Source organism: Octopus bimaculoides, chromosome 4 (genome assembly GCF_046866305.1).
Source record: "Octopus bimaculoides isolate indiv1 chromosome 4, ASM4686630v1, whole genome shotgun sequence".
NCBI classification, from domain to species: Eukaryota; Metazoa; Mollusca; class Cephalopoda; order Octopoda; family Octopodidae; genus Octopus; species Octopus bimaculoides.
In genome coordinates, this window is record NC_142931.1 from 88846724 (window position 1) to 88872887 (window position 26164).

General features: G+C 36.0%; 1 protein-coding gene across 2 annotated transcripts in view; it reads left to right on the forward strand.

Annotated features, from left to right (window-relative positions):
* The window catches only part of LOC106872339 (uncharacterized), a 90315-nt gene extending 64808 nt beyond the window's left edge, over positions 1-25507 (forward strand). For both annotated transcript variants that reach the window (XM_014919286.3, XM_052967220.2), the window contains 7 exons: positions 2238-2359; positions 7028-7195; positions 8581-8731; positions 11094-11251; positions 11848-12040; positions 18099-18321; positions 22943-25507. In XM_014919286.3, the coding sequence (XP_014774772.1) occupies positions 2238-2359; positions 7028-7195; positions 8581-8731; positions 11094-11251; positions 11848-12040; positions 18099-18321; positions 22943-23105 (1178 nt within the window). In that variant the 3' untranslated portion in view covers positions 23106-25507. The remainder of the gene's footprint in view (positions 1-2237; positions 2360-7027; positions 7196-8580; positions 8732-11093; positions 11252-11847; positions 12041-18098; positions 18322-22942) is intronic.
* Positions 25508-26164: the final 657 nt, after the last annotated feature.

The following is a 26164-nucleotide window of genomic DNA, read 5'->3' on the forward strand; positions in this document are numbered from 1 at the left end:
TATATATATATATATATATATATATATATATATTTATATAAATATATATATATATATATATATATATATATATATATATATATATATATATATATATATATATATATATATATATATATATATATATATATATATATATATATATATATATATATAAAGTTTCAGCTTATATATATATATATATATATATATATATTAAGTTTCAGCTTATATATATATATATATATATATATATATATATACGACGAGCTTCTTTCACTTTCCGTCCACCAAATCCATTTACAAGGCTTTGGTCGGTCCAAGGCTAGAGAAGAAGACACTTGCCCAAGGTGCCACGGAACAACGTGGTTGGGAAGCAAGTTTCTTACCACACAGCCACGTTTTAATTATTTCCAGGATATGAATACCTCTTAAATACCTGTCAACATACAAGTTCCCCGGTTTTATCCAGTGTATCAGTGAAATACTAAAAGTTATTAGCTTCACATTGATAGATATGGTAGTATTACCATTTACGTATAAGAAAAAGAAGAAAATGAAGAAATTGACTTATAGACATCAATTTATTGAAACAAATCCAATTTCGAACAATATCAAACTCATAGAACCTACAATTGTTTCCATGTCCAATTACTTCAAATTATGAAAATTAAATTAAAGATTGATAATGAATATAGTTAATTGGACATTTCGCCAGGGTCAGAACTTGATAGAAAAAAATGTGTTGATATATCATCGGTAGACTCGGGCACTTATGCATTCTAACGTATTTTTTTAAAAAACCGTTACAACCTAGTTCATTAAGATAATGCTTTTGTGGCTATAGAGTTGTTTTGATTCGCATTTCTTGCAATACTGGTGTTGATTAGCGCCCTTTGTTCACTTTAGTAACGTATATATTTCTGCCTTAAGGTTTTCATTCGAAAAATAACAAATAAAAGCATGTTTGGTCATTTATATAACGCCACAACGATTTGTAATTACCGAGAAGTGATTAAGCTAATTAAATAACAATGATTTTTCGTGAGACCTACCGATATAACTCTGTGTGCTGTCTTCAACAGCCATTCTCATTTGAAGATGGAGAAAAATGGCATTAACTCCCGTAGAATCTGATAGCTTTTTTTCTTTTTTTGTTAGATTTGCCTGCATTTTTGTATAACGCTAGCAAAAAGTTCTATAAACCATTTGACAAGAAAATTTCAGTTCTCCAATTGATCTGATTGTCTGAGCCACGATTACATGAATTTAATGCCTTTTATAAGAACCGTGGTCTGAAGTTGGGAAATTTGGTCATCTCATTGCAACATTTTATAAGTTTAGTGTTTGTAAATGCAGTTTTTTAAGATTTGAAATAATAATAATAATTAGTCAATAACAAATTTCGATATTCATGTCTAAATTTTAAGGATAAATGTTTATGGTAGCATAGCATTGAATTTTAAGGATAAATGTTTATGGTAGCATAGTTGAATATATAACATTACTGGATTCTCTTTAGTTATTCAAATAAAACTATCATTTATTATAATCCCAGGTTATTAGCGTAAACCGTTAATTGGTCAGGTAGTAAACTATTGATGGGAAATGAAGTGACTTGCTGTTAGCTTCCTCTTTTAGTTCATACATTCAATGACGCTATCGTTCACTTATACACGGATACATATATCTATACACACACACATACACACACACACACGTACATGCATACACATATACATATATACACACACGTATATGCAAACATACACACACGCACACATGCACATACGCACGCACACACACACACACACACACACACACACACACACACAAAACTGTATTAGAAAATTATTTCATAAGAGTTATAGTGATATGTAAATAATACGATATTTGATAGTCCAATAATTTTCGGTTACATTTGAGTCACTATTTAATCTTAATCTCATGCACAAAATGCTTCTAGATATGATATTCTGCAAGCATAATAACGCCATCTATTTTATGGCTATTTAATCACAATGTAAAATGGAAAGATAACTACCAATCGCTTTTGTAAGACTAACTAGAGAAAGGTGGCTGTGATACTTTTCGAAGAAGCTAATTTTAAAGAAATGAAAAGTTAATAATAAAGAGTAATTTTTGAAGCAATAGGAATTACAGAAATTGCGGTTGTACGAGAATATGTATAATTTTCTTTTTTCTACAATCATGCTTATAATATCCTCATTGCCATTTTTTAAATAATTTTTTTCTAGGATTTTCACAGGCTTCTGTAACAATAAATGAAGGAAAGCGGTGGAGCACATCTAATGCCTTTCTTAGACCAACAATGGAGCGAAAAAATTTACATGTTCTGGTCAGAGCTCTGGTAACAAAAGTAAGCTTTTATCTTGCATTTTCTTCTTTTTCTTCTCTTTCTCTCTCATTCTCTCTCTCACACACACATACATACACACACAAATGCACACACACAAATGCACACACACAAATGCACACACACACACACGTACACTAATATCAAATGCATATATTTCTGTCATATCTGAGGTTTACGATATATATATATATATATATATATATATATATATATATATATATATATATATATATAAATATATATATATATATATATATATATATATATATATATATATATATATATATATATATATATAGTTCAAAAACACAATAACAAAAAAACAACAAAGTGAGGACGTGATATGGATAGTATTATTGGACGCTCAGGAAAGGAAAGAGAGAGTGTATGACGTTTCGGGCGTAGCCCTTCGTCGGAAAGATGGAAAGTTCGGAGAATGGAAGAACGGAGAAAGAGGAAAATGGTACCGATGCCCACGAGGTTACATACATATATACATACGTATGTATGTATGTGTGTATGTATGTATGTATGTATGTATGTATGTATGTATGTATGTATGAATGTATGTATGTATAATATAATAAATGTGAAGACTAATTTCTGTATCAATGTGTCACACTTTTACATTTTTATCCCCTCTCTCACTATTCAATGACACTTCCTTGTGCTGCGGTGAGAATAATAGTAGGCATAGAGACGGTGAAGGCCGTGGCGACGGCAGACAGAGAGAGAGAAAGAAAGAAAGAGAGACAAAGAAAGTTAGGGATAGTTGATGATGTTTTATTAAAAGTAGTTGATAGTGGCAATGGGAGTAATAATAAGAAAGAGATAGGGCGGGTATGTGAGAGAAAGAGAGAAATGATGTACAGCTTTCCTGGAGAGAAATTCCAGTGGACAGCACACTGAACCAACTACTGAACACTATCATTTTTGTTTTATTTTTTGCTTTCTTTAATACATATGTGTGTGCGCGTGTGTGTGTATGGGAGTGGTGTTTGTGTACATATATACATATCTATATACATACACACACACATATAAAATACACTTTAATTGAAAAACAGTTTACCCAGAATTAAACATATTTAATAGAATAAATCTGAATGTCAGTGTGTCAGTGTATCAAACGTTTTCAACTTTATTCCTAGAGGCCGTAGCTCAACATATACCATTTGGAATCAGGCTGATTTCGTGAGTAAATTAAAAACATTTCGCGCCGAATCCGGACCTGCAATCCTGAAATTTTGGATTTCTATGTTTTCATTACTGCGATTGTTTCCGGCGATTTTTTTTACATGATTTTTAGCGACGAATATGATCATTATTGGGATATGACTCTGATGGAAGCAATTGCAACAAATTCTCCAAAACAATTCCGAGATCTGTTTGTAGATCTCCCCATTTGGAGTTAATTGCTTAAAAGCTACATACTAGCTTAAAAACCGCCCTGTCGGGCGGCTTTTAAGTTAGTGTGTAGCTTTACTCTGGACCATCCCCAACTGGCCCAGAAGGAAATCATCAGCCTTTGGACAGGTCTAGGTTTTAGTCCTTCTGGGTGTCCAGACATATTCCTCACAAGAGCAGGAAGCTACCTAAGTGAAAGAGCCGATTTAGTCGCCAACCACGCGACCCTGAAACAAACAGTACTGGTTTACATGGTACCAGTAGGAGATTTCATCATCCTGTGATGAAATCCCTAACATCACACAAGCTTCCGCGCACGCATGCATATATATATATATATATATATATATATATATATATATATACATACACACATACACACACATACATCCAGACACACACACACGCGCACATACAAACACACACGCACGCACACACACACACACACACACATATATATATATATATATATATATATATATATATATATATATATATATATATATATATATATATATATATATATATATATAGGCGCAGTCGTGGTTGTGTAGTAAGAAGCTTGCTTCCCAACCACATTGTTCCGGGTTCAGTGCCACTGCGTGGCACCTTGGGCAAGTGTCTTTTAGTATAGCCTCGGGCCGACCAAAACCTTGTGAGTGGATTTGGTAGACAGAAACTGAAAGAAGCCCGTCGTACACATATATATGCATATGTGTTTTTTTGTGTCCATGTTCGTCCCCGCCACCACCACCATCGCTTGACAACCGACGTTGGTGTGTTTATGTCCCGTAACTTAGCAGTTCAGCAAAAGAGATCGATAGAATAAGTACCAGGCTAACAAAGTATAAATCCAGAGGTCGATTTCTATGACTGAATTGTAGAGAGGATAAGGGATAGTTTTTGATACCCATCTCTTTCAAGTAGCTGTTTCCAATATACTCGCCACGAAGCCTTGCACAAGTTTTGCTCATGTTCAGATCTTCCTGGATAATTCTGCGTACAGTTACCACACCAACTTGAAACCGTACGTTTACTGTCTTTAGAAACACACGATTTTCTCCATCGAGAGAATTGCGAATGTTTTCAACCAACTCTGAGATGTTGACGTCTCTCCCCTTCCCACCCCTCTCATCGTCTCTCACTTCCTCTTTACTGTGTTTGGACCTCTTGTACCATCGAAAAAGTTAATCCATAAGCATTCGAACATTTTATAAGTTTCTGTGCCGTTTTTTTTTACCAGTTTAACACAAAACTTTATTACATTGTGAGCTTTCAAACCCTCCGACTGCATTCTGAAACTAGTCAGCTATGATAAGCATCGTTTAGTAGGGTGCGTTCGAAGGACTGTTACAACTGTCTCCTTCAATATGGATTAACAAAAGTTTGTCGGTCAACTGATTAGATATATAGTAATGATATACTAAAATTGCAATAATCTAGGACAATTATAACTGCCTTTCCTAAAAAGAAGTCTCAAAACTTCTGGAGTGCACCTCGTATATATATATATATATATATACGAGGTGCACTCCAGAAGTTTTCAGACTTCTTATATATATATATATATATATATATATATATATATATATATATATATATATATATATATATATATATATATATATATATATATATATATATATATATCGATAGATAGATAGATAGATACATACATACATACATACATACACACATACACACACACACAAACACACACACACACACACACACACACACACACACACACACACACACACACACACATTCCCACGGCTACCAGGCTAGTTGACTAATACTTTGCACAGATTAATACCGTGCCTACTACAATATTAATAAACTTCTATCGTTTATATTAACGTAGAGGTAACTGTATTTCATACGGAAAGCAAATCCGTAAGTCTTTCAACAAAACTAATAGTGTACATGTCCCTAGTGACATCGATCCTTTTGTATGTGTTTGAATTCTGGACTCTTACAGTTGACATGGAACAAAGAATCCAGATATTTCAGCACAAGTGCTTCAGAAGGCTGTTACACATACGTACACATCCCCCTCAACCTAAACTGTAGCCTTTTGCCTAAGTAAACTTTATTATTCTTTCGTTTTTAAATTTAAAAAGATACACATCTAATATATATATATATATATATATATATATATATATATATATATATATATATATATATATATATATATATATATGGATCGTAAGGGAACTATATTTATACTTGTACTCAAGACTCTGAACAATCATTTGAATCGATCTAGAATGACAAGAAAGTCTTAAAAATTTTGATTTTGATATATGATAAAAGGGATATTGCTTTCATTTTCTTGTCCAAAAGCCACAGCTACCCTTCCTCTCTCTCTTTCTCTTTCTCTCTCTCCCTTTCCCCTCTCTCCCTCTCTCCCTCTCTCTGCCCCTCTCTTTTCCCCTCTCTATCCTTTGCTCCTTTTTTCCCAACTCATTCACTGCTGTTATCTCCTCTCATCCCGTGTCTATCTTTAAGGCTTAGATTTGCGTTTTGCCACTATCAGTTAAGTTACGCTGACAATATTGCTCTAGTAATTATAACTTTGAATAGATAACTGACAGATTTTTCATTGAGCGAATAAAATATTTTCATATTTCACTATTATTTCTTATAAATGTTTCCCTATTTACATTTTCCATATTTTCTTGTAAATGTTTTCGTTATTTTCGTTCCCTTTCATATCTCAATACTATAAGTACACTCTTTCTTCAACAATGAGGAAAGAACCCATTGGACAATGTGGTCTCAAGTAAAAAAAAGTTGCGCGCGCGCGCATGCACACACATACACACACAAACACACACACACATTACGCTGAACGACCAGGGGTGCGATTTTTCCTCCTAGTATTAATAATTCTTCGCAATATGGGCACAAAGCCTGAAATTTGAGAGAAAGGGGTTAGTCTATGACATCGACCCCAATATTCAACTGGTACTTAATTTATCAACCTCTGAAATGGATGAAAGGCAAAGTCAACCTCGGTGGTATTTGAACTCAGAACGTAAAGCAGGAGAAAATGCCGCTAAGCATTTTGTCCGACGCAGTAACAATTCTGCCAGTTCACTAATGCAGTAATATCCGAAGTTGTTACTGGATATTTATTTTTATTCTTAATTTCCTACGTCCGTAGAATATTTAATTTACTACATTAATATGAAAGTGCCTTCTTGTGTAAAATTATATATTCAGTTGCATAACGAAGTAAATTTATTCTTTCAGCTTCTTATGAAAGATAACAAAACCGAAGGTGTCCAATATATTCGAGATGGAATTAAATACACGGTGAGAGCGAAAAAAGAAGTAATATTATCAGCAGGAAGCATACAATCACCAAAAATTCTAATGCTTTCAGGAATTGGACCAAAGGATCACTTAGAAAAAATGAGGGTAAAATAATTGCATTTCCTTTAAAAATACCCCAAACTGAGTGCCAACATATTTAATGGTAATTAATTAAATTTATAAAGCCCAACAATTTATTCTCGTCGAGAAGGGCAAAGGAGATTATTTAAATTAATAAAAAATAGAATCAGAGGGGAGTGTAAGCTATAGCAGTACCATGAAAAGTCTGAACGTGCTTCGATCTTATTAAGCCTCCTCAGCGAAGCATAGTCTTGCCAGTACTGCCAGGTACTGTGTTGCTTGAAAACTAAAAAGATAAGGAAACATTGCATCAAGTCTTCTGAGTGCTCTGCCTCAGTCATACCTATAAAGTATGATAACTATAAGACTAAAATTATGAGTGTAACTTATCATAAGCATATGTTACTTAAACTGTACATCTATCGTGGATGTAGTATCACTATTCTTCAGCTGTTAATTTCCTTCAAAGTTCTGATTTGAAATTTAACTGACAAGAGCAATGATTCAGCGTATGCCTACACGTTTATGTATGACAAAATAACTACCACTTACAGACGATAAGCGATACTGCAGCCAAAGAAGTTAAAAGTTAACAGTACAAGGTGATAAAACCTTCAAATCTTTGTATATACATATGTACTCTAAGGGAATCACATTCCCTTCATATCCTCGTTTTTGTCGACATGCTTGGTAAAATTGTGAGATTTTTTTTCAAATATTAACAAAATTCTAAAGAATAGTGTAAAAAATGTTTAAACTTTAGATTTAGTATTATCAAAAATGCTTGGGATGTGTATCAAAAATGTGATATTTTTCATATGTATATATATATATATATATATATATATATATATATATATATATATATATATATATATATATATATATATTAAATTCAAATCACGATGAACGTAAACAAACAAACGAAGTTTGCTTTTAGAAGCGTTGAGATGTCTTAGAAAGTTAAAGAAGTGATTTTAAATTCTCAAACGCAGGATAATGCTAATAATATAGCCTAAACAGGATAAGCTACCCCTATTTTGCAGAAAAAAGTGTAGGCGGCTAGCTATGAGACCTATGATTACGCGTCGCGGTGTTCTAGACCGATTAAGCTAAACTGCCCCACCACAAAGTCTTGTGTCAAGATGTAATGGCTCTTGCACTTCTTGGACAACATCGGTAGAGTGGAAAAGGAAGGTTTTCTGTTTGGAGAATAACTAGGTTTTTATGAACAAAATAGACCATTTCCCGAGCCTGCACATTGGAGAGGAACTTTTTTTTTGTTTTTTGTAAGGATATTGTCAGCCATCACCACTAGAGGTCTTAGATATGAGATAAAAGTAATATTAACTTTAATTATTCTTATTTGTGATTAGTAAAGCAGATATTTTTTACATTTTATTTTACAGATTCCAGTGATTCACGATCTACCTGTTGGAAAATATTTGAAAAATCATATTCTAGTCTGGTTGAGAGCTAACATAACAAAAGATTATAGCATGACTAAATCGAAGGCGATGTCACTCAAAGAATTTATGCGATATCAGATTTTTAAAACAGGTAGAAGACAAATCGTTCAAGGAATTCGAAGCTTATGCGTATTTAATATTTGAAAGAACTACTGTTTGAAAGGAATGTATGGATAAATTAGTAAGCTAATTTCAGACATTATTTTGAACCGAAAGACTGCACGTTGTGGCTTGTTAGAGCAGTTTAAAACACTTTGTGTTGTTCATCACAGAGAATGTTTAGTTCGTGTGGTAAATGTGAAATGTAAAATAAAAGCAAGGTTACACTTGTATAAGCTGGACAAGATGTATGACAATAAAACAGTAAAAGAACATCAGTGCACTACAATATCAACTAAGTTGTGGAAAACTATGCCAAATAAATTCTTCAGTGAGCAATTTACCTAGACATCTGCTTTATTGAGAACATTGGTAAAAGTTATTGCTGTTCATAATTACATAAGTTTTGTCACAAGAATATGTTCTCAAAGCCACTAATCATCTACACAGGAATTTTCAGGAAATGTCTTCCTAATAGTCTAAGGAAAATGATTTTGCAACAGCCTCGAGTCGGCTTAAGCCTTTTTAAGTGGAAACTAAGTTTAACCCTGTTGCATGGATCGTACCCGTTTTTTTGTTTTGTTTTTTTTTGTTTTTTTTTAGTGATAAATTAAATCCGTTCTCCAGTTTAATGTTACCATCTGGCTATTGAGTGTCTTTAGTGAAGCCCACTCAGCTACTGGTCTGAGGATAATTCAATAAATGTCATCCTTCCTACAGAGTTGTGATTTCTCTCTCATATCAGTCTGGAAGGTCCTGTAGAATGTCAAGAGCATTAACCTTCTTCTTTTGACCAACCCGAGACAATTAGTTAATAAATAATTACAAAATTAGGCAACATCAAAAGCAACAAAAACATCATCCCAACAATATAAATGTACACACACTGAAATACAAGGAAATTATCTGCAATTATGTAGCAAGGAGTTTGCTTCCCAACCACATTGTTCCAGGTTCAGTTCCGCTGCGTGGCATCTTGAGCAAGCGTCTTCTACTATAGCCTCGGATCGGCGAAAGCCTAGTACGTGGATTTGATAGACGGAAACTGAAACAAAAACGTTATATATATTTATATGTATATATCTATGAATGTGTGGGTTTGTGTGTTTGTACCTGTGTTTGTCTCCCACCACCGCTTGACAACCGATGATGCTGTGTTTACGTCTCCGTAACTTATCGGTTTCTCAAAAGAGGCCGATAGAATAAGTACTAGGTTTGTACGAAAATGCTAGGCAAGATATGCAAAGTTCTCTTTTGTAAATTGGGAGACAAGGAAGCTGACGATAGTCATACAGATTCTATGGTGGTGGTGAAAGATTCTTTGTAGTGATTGATGACTTTCTCTATGCACTGCAGGTTATCTTCTCGCAAACCTGCAAGAAAACCATCTCGGGGATTTGGGTGTTACAAGCTTTGGTTGTTGAGGGTTAGGAAGCGATAAACCTGGAATTTTGATTTCGGTTGTTAACAAATCATGTTTTGCTGGGGGTAGGGTATGGAGCTGGTATAAAATTTGCGGAGCTCGGACTAATTAACTAACATAAAGTATCAATGCAGTAAGGCGGCGAATATGCTGTATGATAGGAGATTGGGAATGTGAAGGTATTTTACGGTGCATTGTTTTCATTAGACATTTATCGGATGATCCCACCAGTGCAGAGACACCGGTAGGTTGCGTAAAGTTCTGATGTGAGGAACGGTTCGAGAGCATTTTGTATGACAATGCATCTGTTTGATAAACATTTGTTAGTCATTACCCGCGTTTTAATCCTGTAAACAGGAGAACCAATGACATCACCTCTGACTGCTCCTATTGATCCGTAATCGTTTAATATGCTACAGATAACCGTCAAATCTCTTTCATGTCATATCATATAAACTTCAAAAAATGCAGAAAGTTCTAGATAATGTGATCCTGGTTATTCAGAAAGACAGGATAGCCACAGCTGGAATTTTTTTATCATTGGCTTACTCGATCAGATCTCACTTGGAATTAAACAACAACAGCAAGATGCTAACAATGTTATTTGTATTTCATTAGAGAAGGTATCTCCTTTATTTCTGTCCAGAGTATGTAAAAAAATATTTCCCACTTAAATTTTTGTTAGAATTAAAGAAATATTTTGGGAGACTGTCATTACATCCTCAAGAAGAACTTATTGTCAAACAATTAGATTATGACGTTCATGTACCGCGCAAAAGTCGTGTTTAGAAAACCTTAAACCGATAAGATATACGGTAGATATAATCTGACAGTTACAAAGTAACTTTATTGGAAATTTATTATTGTTGCTTTATTACAAACTTCAGTGTTTTCTATAACAATTTTAAACAATTTGAAATTATTTTTCTAGGGTTTCTGGCGTCACCACTGGCCGTTGAAGGAGTAGGCTTTCTTCGTTCTGGTCTGCAACCAGACAAGATGCAACCAGATCTATCACTTGTTCTTCAATCATCTATAGTAATCGGAGAGCCAGAAGAACTCAATAATGGATTTAATGTTAACATTTCAGTAAGAAATGCATTTATTTTATCTAGATAACTGATTGATTATATGATTTGATAATTTTATATTAAACTAATGTTACTTGTTGACTATATATTTAATTTATGACAATGGGACCTAAAAACTGAATTGAAAAGCAAAGAAATAAAAGCAAAGATTTCATTAGTCTAAGGTGATTCAGCAAAAGCAATGTACGAATGTCCGAAATTTTAGGGTACGAAAGTTGAATTTAGTGTGTCCCATAAAAGAGAAAACTTTGAGAAATACGAAAGTCAAGCGGACGAATTTCGAGGACTGCCCATACATTACAAAATTACCTATTTAAAGACTAAACAAGTGTAAAATTTTCAGTTATTAATTTCGCATAGGATTATCAGCTAATTGGTAAGATAATGTTTAAGCTTAAGTTCTATTTTGATACTTCTTGTTCTTTCATAAAATACTTTTTACTAAATCGATAATAAACTTTGATCTACCTTAAAATAGAAAATATATTTTGAAAATAAATACAACAAAACTCTTGAATGAATTAAACGGCTGCCGTAATTATAGATCTAGGCTGCCATTACTATAATATTAGTTTGTTTATTTTTCTGTCCTAGCTCATCAAACAAACCCAATTACTTTCTGGGCCGACAGCAGCAGACGACGCTGAAGGCTTCAAGATTTTTGTGGTGTTAGTTCAACCAAAATCCTTTGGTTCTATTGAGCTGAAGAGCACTGACCCACAAGATCACCCCAAAATATATCCTCGATTTTTCAACGATGAAACAGATTTTAAAATCATTATGGAAGGTGAGTAATCTAATTTTAAGACAATATAACTTTAAAATCTTGTAGCGTATTTCATTCTTATCTTTCCATACTTACTTCCATCACGTTCACTACAAGTTTTCATACGAATATATAATAGCATATTCATTTCTCGCATACACATAGCATGATTCAACTACTACACGTGTTAGCCGCGATCTTATTGGATAAAAACAAAATTGAGCGCAAAAATAAACAAAGAACCCAAAATACATTATGATTAGATGGAAAAACTATTTCCGGCATGTTCTTATATGTTCTCAACAAATGTTATTCTATAGCCTCTGAATTCTCCTGTGTGCGCGTGTGTGTGGGGGGTGCATGTATGTATGTATATATGTATGTAATGTATGTATGTATGTAGTTGTGTATGTATATATGTATGTATGTATGTATGTATGTATGTATGTATGTATGTATGTATGTATGCATGCATGCATGCATGTATGTATGTACGTACGTGTGTATGTATGTATGCGTGTGTAGTTTTATTTCAAGATTTCTTACAAATAGAGAAAGAGCCGGTTTCTAACCTAAATCTAAGGCTCTTTCATGGGAATTTCAACATCAACAACTGGGTGTTTTGGTTTGTATGTATGTATGTATGTATGTATGTATGTATGTATGTATGTATATATGCATGCATGCATATGTGCATGTATGCATGTATGTATGTATGTATGTATGTATGTATGTATGTGCATATTTGTATGTTTTATGTATGTATTCTCATGCATATAGTTGCATATCTCGACATGCTCATATATATATTTAAATGATAAACTTCTGGAAAGTTTTACAGATTTTTACAGTTCCAGTGATGAACTGGATCTGTAGTCTTCGAATTACCTTTCTCCTTTCTGATTTTGAGAAGCCTAATTTCTTGATATTGGTATTTAGGCAGTGTGTTACATATCCCAGGGCCCCAATAATAACAGGTATAAACCTGAACTTGTAATCTGGATAGAGTAACTGCAGATTTCTCAATAGTTCAGCATGGCTATCTTTCGATTTGATGTGAGAAAACGTCAACTGAAAGCACATGGGTTTTGTTTACATCTTAATCGGCTAACCCTAACCCTAAACCTAACCCTAAACCTAACCCTAAACCTAATCTTAACCCTAAACTTAGCCCTAAACCTAACCCTAAACCTAACCCTAAACCTAACCTTAACAGGCCGATTAGATGTAAACAAAACCCATGTCTGCATCGGTTGTCATATTTTACGGCTTTTCCTGCATCCCTATCCCTTTTGTGCATCAGGTACTTGGCTGATGTTTCCTGTTCCTGGATTGCAAACACGTACCCTTCAAAGTGGGAGGTAGTAATCTGGCTATTGGTACATAATAAACTGCTTTGATGATCGATGTTACTATCATCACGGAGCTTTCTAGTAACATATCTAAGCATAGTCTTCTGCTAATATACTGGCTCATCCTTTCACTTGATGGTACGTTGCAGTAGAGTCGTGCGACTTCTTTGGGCATGTAATCTAGGTTACCAGACAAAGAATGTTGCTCAAGGAACTGCCTTCCAAGTCTTATGATGTTATCAGCCTTATGCATGCAAACTTGGTCAAGGGATGCATTTCGACACTTGGTGGTTAAAAGATGTTGCCGAAAGGATGTGATGCGACATTCAAAGGCATTTTGGATCGATGTTAAGCTTCTTCCGCCTTGTTTTCGTTTTAGGTATAGGCGGTCTACATCACTGTTTATGTGGAAATCATGTGTGTTTGTTAGTATTTTTCGGGTTTTTACATCAATGGCTTGGATCTAATCAAGCGTCCATGTATGTATGCATGTATGTATGTATGTATGTATGTATGTATGTATGTATGTATGTATGTATGTATGTAGTTGTGTGTATGTTTTGTTTTATGTGTGTATTCTCATACATACAGCTGCATATCTAATGACGTTATAAATAATAATCATATGGGTCAATGTCCGGCGAATATGATGGGTGGGGCATCGTTTCCTATTCAAACTGCTCCAGCCTTTGGTTGTTTTTCTTCTGGTGCTGACTTAAGCCGCTCAAGCTGCTTGCAGTAGATCTCCTTTGTTATCGTTTGGTTTAACTTTAAAAGTTCAAAGCTGACTAAACCTTTCATATACACCAAACAGATAACAACACCTTACGCGGGTGGAGACCTTCTTTAGCCTGGGGTGCCGGTGTTTCTCCTTTCCCTACCCACTGTCTTCGGCGCTTAACATTTTTATAGAGAACCCATTTCTCGTCACCAGTCAATATTCGATCCAAAAAAGGTTCATTCGCGAGACGTGACAGCAAAGAAGAGCACACATTCACTCTCTGCGCGCGATTAGACTCGGAAAGTTTGTGAGGAACAATTTGCTCACGTTCTCGATGGCCCGCAGGTGTCGATGAATGGTTAAATGACCAAATCCAAGCTTCTCTGCAAGTTCCTCAACAGTTACGATGGGATTTTGTTCCACCAGGGTTTGCAAGACGTCCTAGTCGAGCTCTACAGATCTTCCAGGACAAGACTCGTCTTCTAGGCTGTAGTTTCCGGCTCGGAATTTCTGGAACCACCTTTGACACTGGCTTACACTTATTGTCCGATCCCCATATACTACATTAATATTCCTCGCACTTTCCGTTGCGTTGTTGCCTCTATTGAACTCATAAAGCAAAATATGCCAAATACGCTCCTTTGTCACTTCCATTATAGCTTTGAAACAATAACTGCTAAAATCGAACTGCACTCTTCAAAACTTGCACTAAGAATAAGGACAAGGTAAAATTACTACCTTCTTTATAACAAATTAATGCACGTAGTTTATCGCGTCCCCTTCCGACTTGTAGTTCATGCAGTTAAAAAAAAACCGTATTATTTATGGGATGACCTAATATAAATCTTAGGGTCGAATTAGTCGACCAAAAGTTCTCCAAGGCGGCGCCCCACCATGGCCACAATCTAATGGCTGAAACAATAAAAGATAAAATATATAAAAAATGTGTGAGGAGTGAGAGAGAGGGAAAGAAAGAGAAATAGAGAGAGAATATGAGTGTGTATGAGTATGTCGCGCGCGACGGTTTGTGCTCATACTAGTGAATCTGAAGTAGACGTGTGAATAAAATGTATATATAATTATGAAATTATAATTCTGCTACCACGTGCTTTTAGTGAAAGAATGCTGGAAAATAATATAATATTGCTCTAGTTGTAGAAAGTTCAACGCTGTTCTACGCTGTTCGTTGCAGAAAGTTCTACGCCATTCTGTTTACGCAATGAAATTTGTAAGAGTTGGTAGCTTCAAAGGCTATGGGATGTATGTTGTTGCACCTTTCACTATGTATATTGCATATTTGTAATGTTGTACTGTTACATTGTTCTGTGAGTTTTCTACACTGTGTCCCACATTACTAGGCAAATCAACCTTCTCTCAATAAATAAATGTATATTCATTCAAAACCAGTTGTTTTCTCACTGACTGTTGATAACACCTATCTGCACACATTCTGCTACAATAAATCGGATCTGTGCAGACGAAAACAAACGGTGGTCATTATTGTGTAGCAGCAACATTTCTGCTGTCCCATATTGTTAGACAGAAACGAGATCTTACCTCGAATGAGAAGTCTACCATTGTGTCAGAGCTTGGAAAAGGGAAAACAACCAAGAAATATCAAAAATACTAAGAAAGGATCACTGAACAGTGAAGAAATATGTGAGGTCTCCTATTTCTGTCCGGTCGAGGGCAGATAAAGGTAAGTCAAGCATAGTTTCGAAACGTACTTTGTCACGTGTGAAATGGGAAGTTGTGTGAAACCCATGTCTGACAAGTAGAGGAGTCTTCAAACGTTGTGGCAGGTGTCTCCTCTTGAAGCAGGTAGCCAGGAATGATAAACCTGTTACAAGGCCCCCTCTGAAGGCCGTTCATAAGCAGAAGAGACTGAAATGGGCAGAAGAATACATTAAGATAGACTTTTCAACTTCTGTTCACTGACGAATACCGTACTACCCTTGACGGACCAGACGGCTGGAGTAAAGTTTGGGTATCAATCAGCAGGAACCGTCCTCATCATTTGAGACGCCAACAGGGGGGGAGGTGGGGTCATGTTTTGGGCTGGCATAGTTGGTGGTATAATGGTTGGGCCATGGAAAGTCCCAGATGACATTAAGATGACATCGAAAACATGTTACCTTCTTAGAGAACAATTTCCAACTGTGCTTCAAAAAGTAAAAGCTTTCATTCAAGAGAAAGCTGTTCTTCATGCAATATAATGCCCCATCTCATGCAGCTAGGAATTCTAAGGAATATCTGCAGCAAATGGGCACTTTGATGGAGTGGCCACCTTATCATCCTGACTTAAACCCGATCGAGAACCTGTAGAGTGTCCTGAAGAGGCGCGTTTACCAAGATGGAGGGCAGTTTTCAAGTAAAGTTACGCTCTGGGATGCTATTGTAGATGCTGCTCAAAGCATGACACAAGAAGATATCATCACCTTGACAAATTCAATGGATCAGAGTGTAAGGAAGATTGTTGCATGTGGAGGATCATGCATTAAACATTAGGAGCTGTATGACATCATAATCCCATGATCATTTTCATTCGAACATATTATCATATTACCATTATTAATAACCTTTATTAATAATTTTTTCTTAAATCTTTACTGTTAAATTAAATAAATGTTTGTTCTGACTCAATCATCATTTTTATTATACTTGCCTAATAATTTGTGACAGTGAAAATGTTGCCCAATCACAAAAATTGGTGCCTTTGTTGGCGTCTGCGCAGATCCGATTTATTTTAGAAGAATGTGCGCAGATAGGTGTTGCCAACAGTCAGTGTGAAAACAACTGGTTTTGAATGAATATATATTTATTTATTGAGAGAAGGTTTATTTGCTTAATAATGTGGGACGCAGTGTATATCACCGTTGAATAGTTGGTAGTTGGAAAATGGTCGCGTCATATACTTTTATTGGTTCTACTGTTGCTGTCAGTAGTTAGGTATGCCCGTTAACATAGCATTACGCTAATCACTGACAGATAGTTCGAAATTGTCGATGTAGTGCTGCTACTAATGGTACACTTGTTGCTCTGCCGACCCCTGTTGATACCAACAATTAGGCGTACCAGTTAATAGAGCATCATGCTAAGCACTGATTGATTGAGACAAATTAGCTCAATTAATTCAGATCGTAAAATTAAACCTGTGTGTTTCTTATACCTGTGCGAGTTCCCATCACTGGCGCGCCCTGCATATTGGTTTCTCTTCATCGAGAGAGATTCATTACAATGATTAACATCATATGCATTAAAATTTTAGCAATTCGTTTCTTTATAAATTCTTACATTGGTTCTTTCGAATCGCAAACATTGACCAACGGTAGGATACCTCGGTATATTAGTTGCTGACGAAGAGAAAAGATATTGTTATATATTACCCCATTGTAGTCGCAGGCATGGCTGTGTAGTTGAGAAATACGCTTCGCATCCATGTAGTTTCGGTTTCAGGCTAATTGCGCAGCACTTTGGAACCTTGGGCAAGTGTCTTCTACTCTAGCCCCATACCAACCAATACTTTGTTAGTAAATTTGGTAAGTGGAACCTGTGTAAAGGCTCGTCTTGTGTGTGTGTGCACGCGCGCGTCTTTGTGCTTGTCCCCCATATAAGTACTTGACATCTGGTGTTGGGTATTTTCCGTCCCCGTAACTTAGCGGTTCAGCCTAACAGACTAATAGAATAAGTACCAGACTTTAAAAAATAAGTACTGGCGTCTATTTGATCGACTAAGCCCTTCCAGGCGCTACCCCAGCGTGTCTGCTCTCCAATAACTGAGAAAAGTAAAAGAATAATTTGAAAAGTGGAAAATGCAGTTGTATAATCAATAAACCGGATCCCGATAATTCATGGCTTTATTGTTCGTATCCTCTTAATTATATTTTATTCTTTTTTTCTCTCAAGATGGTGCTTATGTCTAATAGCATTACTTTTTATCAGAAATTATGATAATTTATTTTTCTCGTTGGTTGAATAGATTCTTTGTTTCTGTTTTACATTTTAGGTATAAAAGTCGCCAGAAAAATGCTCCAGACTGACGCCATGAAAGAACTTGGAGTTGAAATTATTAACGAGCTCCATCCCATTTGTTCCCAATACACTTTTGATACAGATGATTATTGGGGTTGTTTAGTTCGATATTATACTTTTGTCATGTACCACCCTACATCGACATGCAAGATGGGGGCTCTTAATGATTCGTCCGCAGTTGTAGATCCACAATTAAGGTAAGTCACCGATTTAATTCTGCTTTATCTGTAATGGTTACATCTAAAATGGTTACATCTAAAAATGTAATGGTTACATCTGTAATAGCTACATCTAAAATATTTGTGTAATATGTAAAAATATTAAATTCTTCACGCAATATATTCGACGTAGAGGTTGTAATACAAATTAAGCCGGAAGAAGTTGTTTCTTAGTTCCAGGTCAGTTCTGACAAACAGCCTTATGTCCGATCAAAGGCATTCTTGTTGTGACCAAAATGTCTTTATCCTATGTACAATCTACCCAAAATCACATTATCAAATATTTTCTTTTTTCTAAGACGATAGGATATGTTTTGGGAAAATATTTGATTGTTGTATCTATCAGGCTAAGTGACCACGTAGTGATTTCATTGTTGACTTGTATCTAAAGAAATAAATTTAATTTAATCAGAGAAACAGCAAAAGGACCTGAAAAGTAAAAGTGAGTTATTTTACTGTGTAATAAAGAATAGGAAAATCCAATGACGCAAAAGAACTTTGCGTCAAAGAGAGATTGGGTCGCCTTCTTTCTAATGCTACTCTAAAATGTTTCACTTAATTCTCTTTACTAAAATGACTTTCAAATAAAGAATCTTCAAACCATACCAGTCGCTAAGAGGGTGCTACCCGCTCATTATTCAGTGGTGCACCCTCAGATTTACAGTGATACACTTATTTCAAAACTCTACTTCAACATTATTACAAATTAGTGCCCACCCTGAATATTCTCAAGCACCCCCAGGCACCAAAGTCTGGGGATGCTTCAGTGGTTGTCTTTCAAACTAGGTACAAAATATGAGACGCTAAATGACCTCCTTATCGTAAATAATCTGAAAATTAAGAAAATGCACCTTGACCTTCTATCACATCCTACCCAATGATATGTGAGTGATACCATCATACTAAAGCGAGATCCACGAAATCAACTACTACTCTAATAGGGTCCAAGCAGCCTAAAACTTTAAAAATAAAAGTCTCAGTATGTAATGACTTTCATAGCTAATTGGGCCCTACTTGGTCCTTCGTCACAGACCAGAATGAGAGCTTATCCAAAAGGGATCAAAAAAGTAATATTTTCCACTCGAAATTTGCATAATCCAAGGCCTGACATTCTAAGACACAGTAAACAGATTTGTTCTATACAAGATGTTTCGATGACATGACTCAGATGAATTCCATGTAGAATACATTCGAAAATGGCTATTGGAAAGAAGCTATATAAGCCCAGATTTGTAATGTGCGACATATTCTCGCAGTGTAGGTCAACCCACTTAGCTTTCCGCTAGAAAATCCACATAGAATGTTTGCAAGAAAACCTATAAGTAGTTGTTTAACCGGCAACAAATTGCAGTTAAATCTTCTTCAGATACTTACCATCTTCAAAACGGTTAAATGTACAGTGTAAATAACGTTGGATATATCAAAAGAAAATGGGCTGATCAATTCGAGAATATTGCTAGAACGATAAACGTGCGACACGTTTCTTTCAGCACATGCACGTATACACGAGCGGAAAACGACAAAAGCTACAATTCTGCATAAAGTAGGCTCCAAACTCCTTACAAAGTCAAGTCATTCACAAAATCTTCCAAGTACACATAAAATCTCTACTAAATGATATTTCTAAATAACTAATAATAATATACTTTACAAAGAATAGCGTTAGTGACAATAACGACTTTGAAAAGCAGAAGTACCATTATTTCCCTTCACAATTCCAAAACACCACAAAAGCAATGCCCTAGCATGGCCACAGTTCAATAACTGAATCATGAAAAAGAGAAAAGATAAAAGATATCACGTGACACTTTAGTCTTCATATAGAAAATCATCGAGAGAAATTTCAACGCACATAACGCCTCAAACAGTTTAGACAACGTGTAAGAAGCTGCTACTTGACTCTCTTTAAATCCTAAACAATCCACACCAATACATACACCTACTTGCCCATGCTAACTAAACAATTATTCCTCTAGACATCACCTTCTGCTCCACATGCCTATCACAACCACTTGGCAAACAATTTCCTGACTTTCCTCACATCACCCACAAATTATCTTTACAATACATTTTCTCATCAATGAGGAAGGCGAAATACACATTTACAAGCTAACAAAACCTTCTTAAGATTTTAGGGAATTCAACAACCCACCAATAACCAGCATAGATACTGCAGTGTATACGCTGAGCAAAAATAACTATAGACTAATCGAAAAGCATATCTCAAGAGTTAACATAAAAGTACAGTCCGAGTTATAATCCTGAAAAAACCAACCTCACAAAAATCAGACACAACCTCAAAATCAATACAATCTTCAGCAAGTTTTCTACGAACTAAGTTTCATACTTTGGTTTGCCTAAAAATATTCTGACTGACCGTGAAAAGGAGGATATAAACCAGAACGTCAGAATATAAATGGGATTGTAAGAGCTACAGCAGTGCAAAGCTCATGAAGTAATAGTGTAATTGAACGTTACAGTGGAATTCTTGGAGAAATGATAGTTAAGGAACACTGAATGATTATAAATGATCTTTTGAAGTTCAGTTGGCTGTTCAGTGAGTGCCAAAAGTACTCTACATAATTGTCATGGACATAACCAAACTAGTTGGTGCAAAATGGGTTTGCATCTACTCTCTGTATTGGTAAGTCAGCCACAAAATTTGGGAGAGCTGAGATCGTCACAGAGAATTTGAAAGCGGTGCATGCTGCAGAAAAGCCTACATCGAGAGTAAGTCTTCTGAAAAGCTTACAAGAGCTTTAAGACACCAAATTAGGTAATCTCTTGCTCAAATATATCAGAATGATGGCCTTGTTTATGACAGGAAAACTAGAGAAACTCTCCAAGTTTTTGTATGGTTTGCATGATGCTTCTAGCTCTAGATATCATGCCGTAATGTGTGAATTAGTTACATTAGGAGCCGAGATATCTAAATATGATCAAGCTACCATAAAAGAAATTGATATTTCCACGTAATTGGATGATTATTGTTGGATGCAGGGTTCCAAGTTTTTTGGCGTGTCTTTTATTGGTATAATCAAATTTGACTTTTGTTGTGAGGGCGGAAGAATCCTAGATATTAAGCGAAAAGATATCTTTGTCAACCAGACAGGGATGTGAAGGATGATTTGAAGCCTATTCTTGTTCAAACTTCAAATATTGGAAGAGAAAAACAAATTAATGATAAACTGAATTGGATTGCCATAAAAAGAAGGCTAGGCCTTAGCTTTGATGTTTGTCAGTTTAGTTCATTTATGAAGAAAAGGAAATTAGTGTATAAGACAACCTAACAAAAAAAAAAGCATAACAATTACAAATTTGCATTCTGAATCTTGATATGTATGAACTCGATTGTAGCCGACAGGATCACATCATTCGACAGCATGGGGAATGGCAGCTCTAAGGACGGGCAACTAACTTTGTGCTTGGAAGTAATGACAACTTCTTTCCACCAGTATTGACAAATTAATGTGGTCCTTTGGATTTATCAAGATTACCAAGCAGTTTATATTTTGACCACTGGGGGTCAATGTAATCGACTTAGAATGGGGATTGGTTTTGTTTTGTATTGCCTTTGAAACTGATTGACATATTCCGTACTTTGAATTAACACTATAGTACAGGCAGGATATGTTAAAAGACATGCATTGAACAAAAATGTTTCTTTTCTTGGTGGTGGAAGGGGCGTAACTTTTCGGTGACTTTCTGTGTTATTACGTTTTATATCTTTTTGTGCGTTTTACATTTTGACGTTTAAAATTCCTATGGATTTCGTAACTGTATTCCTATGGATTTCGAATTCTTATGGATTTCGTAACTGGTCTTGTGGGGTGAGAACATTTTTTTCTGCATTTAATGCTATCTATAAACATTGTTTTGTTCAGAGATGATTTATCATGGATTACTTTATTTAATGCCTTCCATTTATTAAGACGGTAGAGGGCGATTTAGCTGCGATTTAGAAAGATTTCGGAGAAGCTGTCACATTACCTAGAGATCACTTATTGGCTAGCAAAGAGAAAAACATTGCGCCCAGCATGGAGTTCAGAGTTACGATTCTGCGATGAACAACCTGAGATGAACAACTACCGACCGAGTTAGCTGCGCAGCTGGGTACAACTTATTGTTGAAAAATACATTATAATATAAATGTTAGAAGAGGTTAAGGAGGCGAGCTGGCAGAATCGTGAGCACGCCGGACAAAATGCTTAGCGATGTTTCGTCCGTCTTTACGTTCTGAGTCAAATTCCGCCGAGACCGACTATGCCTTTCATCCTTTCGAAGTCGATAAAATAAGTACCAGTTGAGCACTAGGATCGATGTAATCGACTTACCCTCTCCCCAGAACTTGCTAGGCTTGTTCTAAAATGTGAAACCAATATAAATGTTAGATGTCTTCTAATGTTAGATGTCTTTTGTTGGAATGTTGATGATACGGTAAGAAGGGTAAATTGTAGAATTATTGCATGTTCTTTTCCTAATTGTTATGTCGACTAAAATATGGACACGAACGCTGATTAAAAAGCAAAATCAAAAATTATTTTCTTTAACGAACTTTCATTTCTCTCGATCTCCAAATCATATTTCACTTTATTTTCAGGGTCAAAGGTGTTACCAATTTAAGAGTTGTTGATGCTTCGATTATGCCAGAAATAACTTCGTCGAAGACCAACGCACCTACGATCATGATTGCCGAGAAAGCAGTGGATATGATCTTGAACCGCGAACCACTTAAACCAATCCGAACAAAACGAAAAGTATAGTTACCCCGGAAAACAAAGAGAAAAATTTTTGTAAAATGATTTACATACATACATACATACATACATACATACAAATATATATTCATATATGTTTTTATATATATTTATAGAGAGAGTAAGTACATAAATGTGAAACAAGGTGGGAAAAAATAGTACTCGAATACTGAAGGTAGAGTAACATGCTTTATTATTAAAGCTGCAAAAGCATCACAAAAAACTGCTATTCAGAGTTTCACGTTCCCGTTGGTCGAAGTTGTGATTCAGAATCACAACTGCCCGACGAACATGAACGTGAAACTCTGAGTAGCAGTTTTTTTTGTGATGTTTTTGCATCTTTTATAATAAAGTATATATGTGTGTGTGTGTGTGTGTGTGTCTGTGTGTTTCTATACACACACACACACACACGTATATGTGCATGTATGTATGTATGTATGTATGTATGTACACACATGTACACATATGCGTAGATATACATACATACGTTTATATAAATTATATATACACAATACATGCATATATCTTTATTTTCTTATTTTTTACTTGTGTCTGGCGAAAGAGTCGTTGTTCGTGACCTTTGCACCTCTACCCTACATCTGAGACCGGCAAATTTCATGCTGTTAATGGTCCGTTTAAAATGTTACATCACAACACCCGTCTGGGATCTTCTCCATGCTCATGTCTTTCTTACAGGTAAGAAAGACATGAGCATGGAGAAGATCCCAGACGGCCGATGTTCTAGGACTAGGAATAATGTTTCGTGCGGGTCCAACGGGGTCGTATGCACGAGAGGTGGAAGACAAGTAGGTCGGGAATGCTTGAGTGATAGAGGTGCAAGATAAGTCAGCTCCGAGGAGCAGAGGCGTTTATAGTTGTGATCGAAAAAGTAAAGTGTCGAATATGTTAATGACTGGATTCCAGTTACTCAAGTGACCTTCTCTGGAAGCAGTCCAATGTCTGTTTGTGCATCACAGATGTACTCCACTGTGGGTCTCACTTGAACTTTGTAGAGTGGCAGCAAATGCTTGGGCTAAAATATTTTCTGGCCTTGAAAAGAAGGATTAGTCTTTGGAATGTGATTCTAGTTATGTTAGGGAAGTGTTATTGCTGAGAGAGATCTTCAGTGATAGTGGGACTTAGCATTTGGAGCCACTGTGAGCACCACCGAGAGCAGGACTCAAGCAGCGTCCTGCTCTCGGAGGTGCTTTCTTGATATGAGTAGTGCTTGAGTTTTATTGTTGTTAAAGGAGAAAAAAAGGATAACATGTCCCCGCTGAAGAATAGTCTCAAGTTGTTCGCTTATAGAATTAATGTCGGTTTTACATGTAGAGTTTAGAATGCTTGTGAATGATGCATGGTTGGAGAAATTTGAGGAGTAATGAAAGGATACGCCATCTGTAAAAGAGTGGGCGTTTGTTGGATGTGGCAACAAGTAAATCATTAATGTACAGAATGAAAATTAGGTGACAAATCCGAATCCTAGAGAATACCAGAGTTAGTTGAATGTGGCGAAGAAAGAGCTCCGTCAATATATGGCTACGATTTAAAACATGAGAGGTGGATGAAGGACGGTGACTTTGGAGAGAAGAGATGTTAGATAAATGTTCTCAATGCAGGAGGAGATTCTGGGACAGAGAAACTGGGTGTTGTTATCATATAAATCCAGAGAGAGAAGTGAGTATGGAATCTACGTATGCACAGACACTACCTTTTGGGGCAGAGATGGTTTGTAGGTGAGGGTTAAGAAATTTGTGCTTCAGAGAAACTAGGGTGGATGGCTTGCGTAGGAGAATAAGGTGAACTGTGAGATCTAGGTGGGAGAGAAGTCCTTGAATGTTTCAAAAGAGAAGGAAAAATTGACCAAAGGATTTGGATCAATTGCTTGACATTGGTGGTGTGTGAAAAGTCTCAGAAATCCACGAGTCGGAGACCTAGTCTGAGTCCTAGCAAACTGTGCGAACTCTTCTAAGTTCCCCCAACGGTCAGATAGTGGTTTTAAACACACACACACACACACACACACACACACACACACACACACACACACACACGTAGTATCTTCTACGCAGATTCACTTGTATGTATGCATGCATGAAGAGATGTGTGAGATGCACCTATCGCTCATACTGTCGCATGACCCTGTACGCAGACCTCAGGAAAGAGCTAAGCAAATTATATGCCTGAGCTCGGGACCAGCTTCAACCAGTCAAATTGTATCTTAACTGTTAACAACTCGTGCCATAAATCACCTCATAATAAAATGCTTATTTTTAAATTCCTTTTAGAAGTGAAACAATACATCTTAGCTTCATGTCCGTCTCATTTCACACGACTTTTGAAAGTCATTCTATACTGTGAAACTGATTAAGTTAATGTAAATAAATCTTACTAAAGACTCTAAATGCATTTCAAGTTCTTTTCTTTGAGCTGGTGTGTGTAGATATGAATACACATTTATGAATATGTGTGCGTGTGTGTGTGTGTGTGTGTGTGTGTGTGTGTGTACATACATGCATACATGTACACACACATACACACGGATAGTGAGAGAGCGAGAGAGAGAGAGAGAGAGAGAGAGAGAGAGAGAGAGAGAGAGAGAGAGAGGGAAAGAGCGAGAGGAAAACAGAGAGGGAGAGGGAAAGGGAGACATATCCCCACCCCAGTACACACTGTAAAGACTTTGGTTTCAGAAATGGCATTCAGTCGAAGAAGCCATACCACAATAAAATTAAACTTTCGAAAAGGAATTCTCCGACTCTTTTGAATATGTTCTAAAATTAGATATCCCTGGTGGGAGGCGTTCTGCGCTGTCAGGCAGTGTACAAAAGACTATAGAGTTGTCTTTGTGTGGAGTGTATACGAAATGATACAGCGATATCTCTGTTTTCTGGTATGAAAAGGAAACCATTACAAAGGAATTTATGATTATGTTCTTGGAGGTCCTGCATTCCAATGACTTGGTTGTAAATTTAAAGCAGACACGGAATCAAATCCTGGAAAGGCTTTAAAGAAAGCTTACGAGGGGGTACTGAAAAGTTACTGGATTGGGGTTAAAGAAA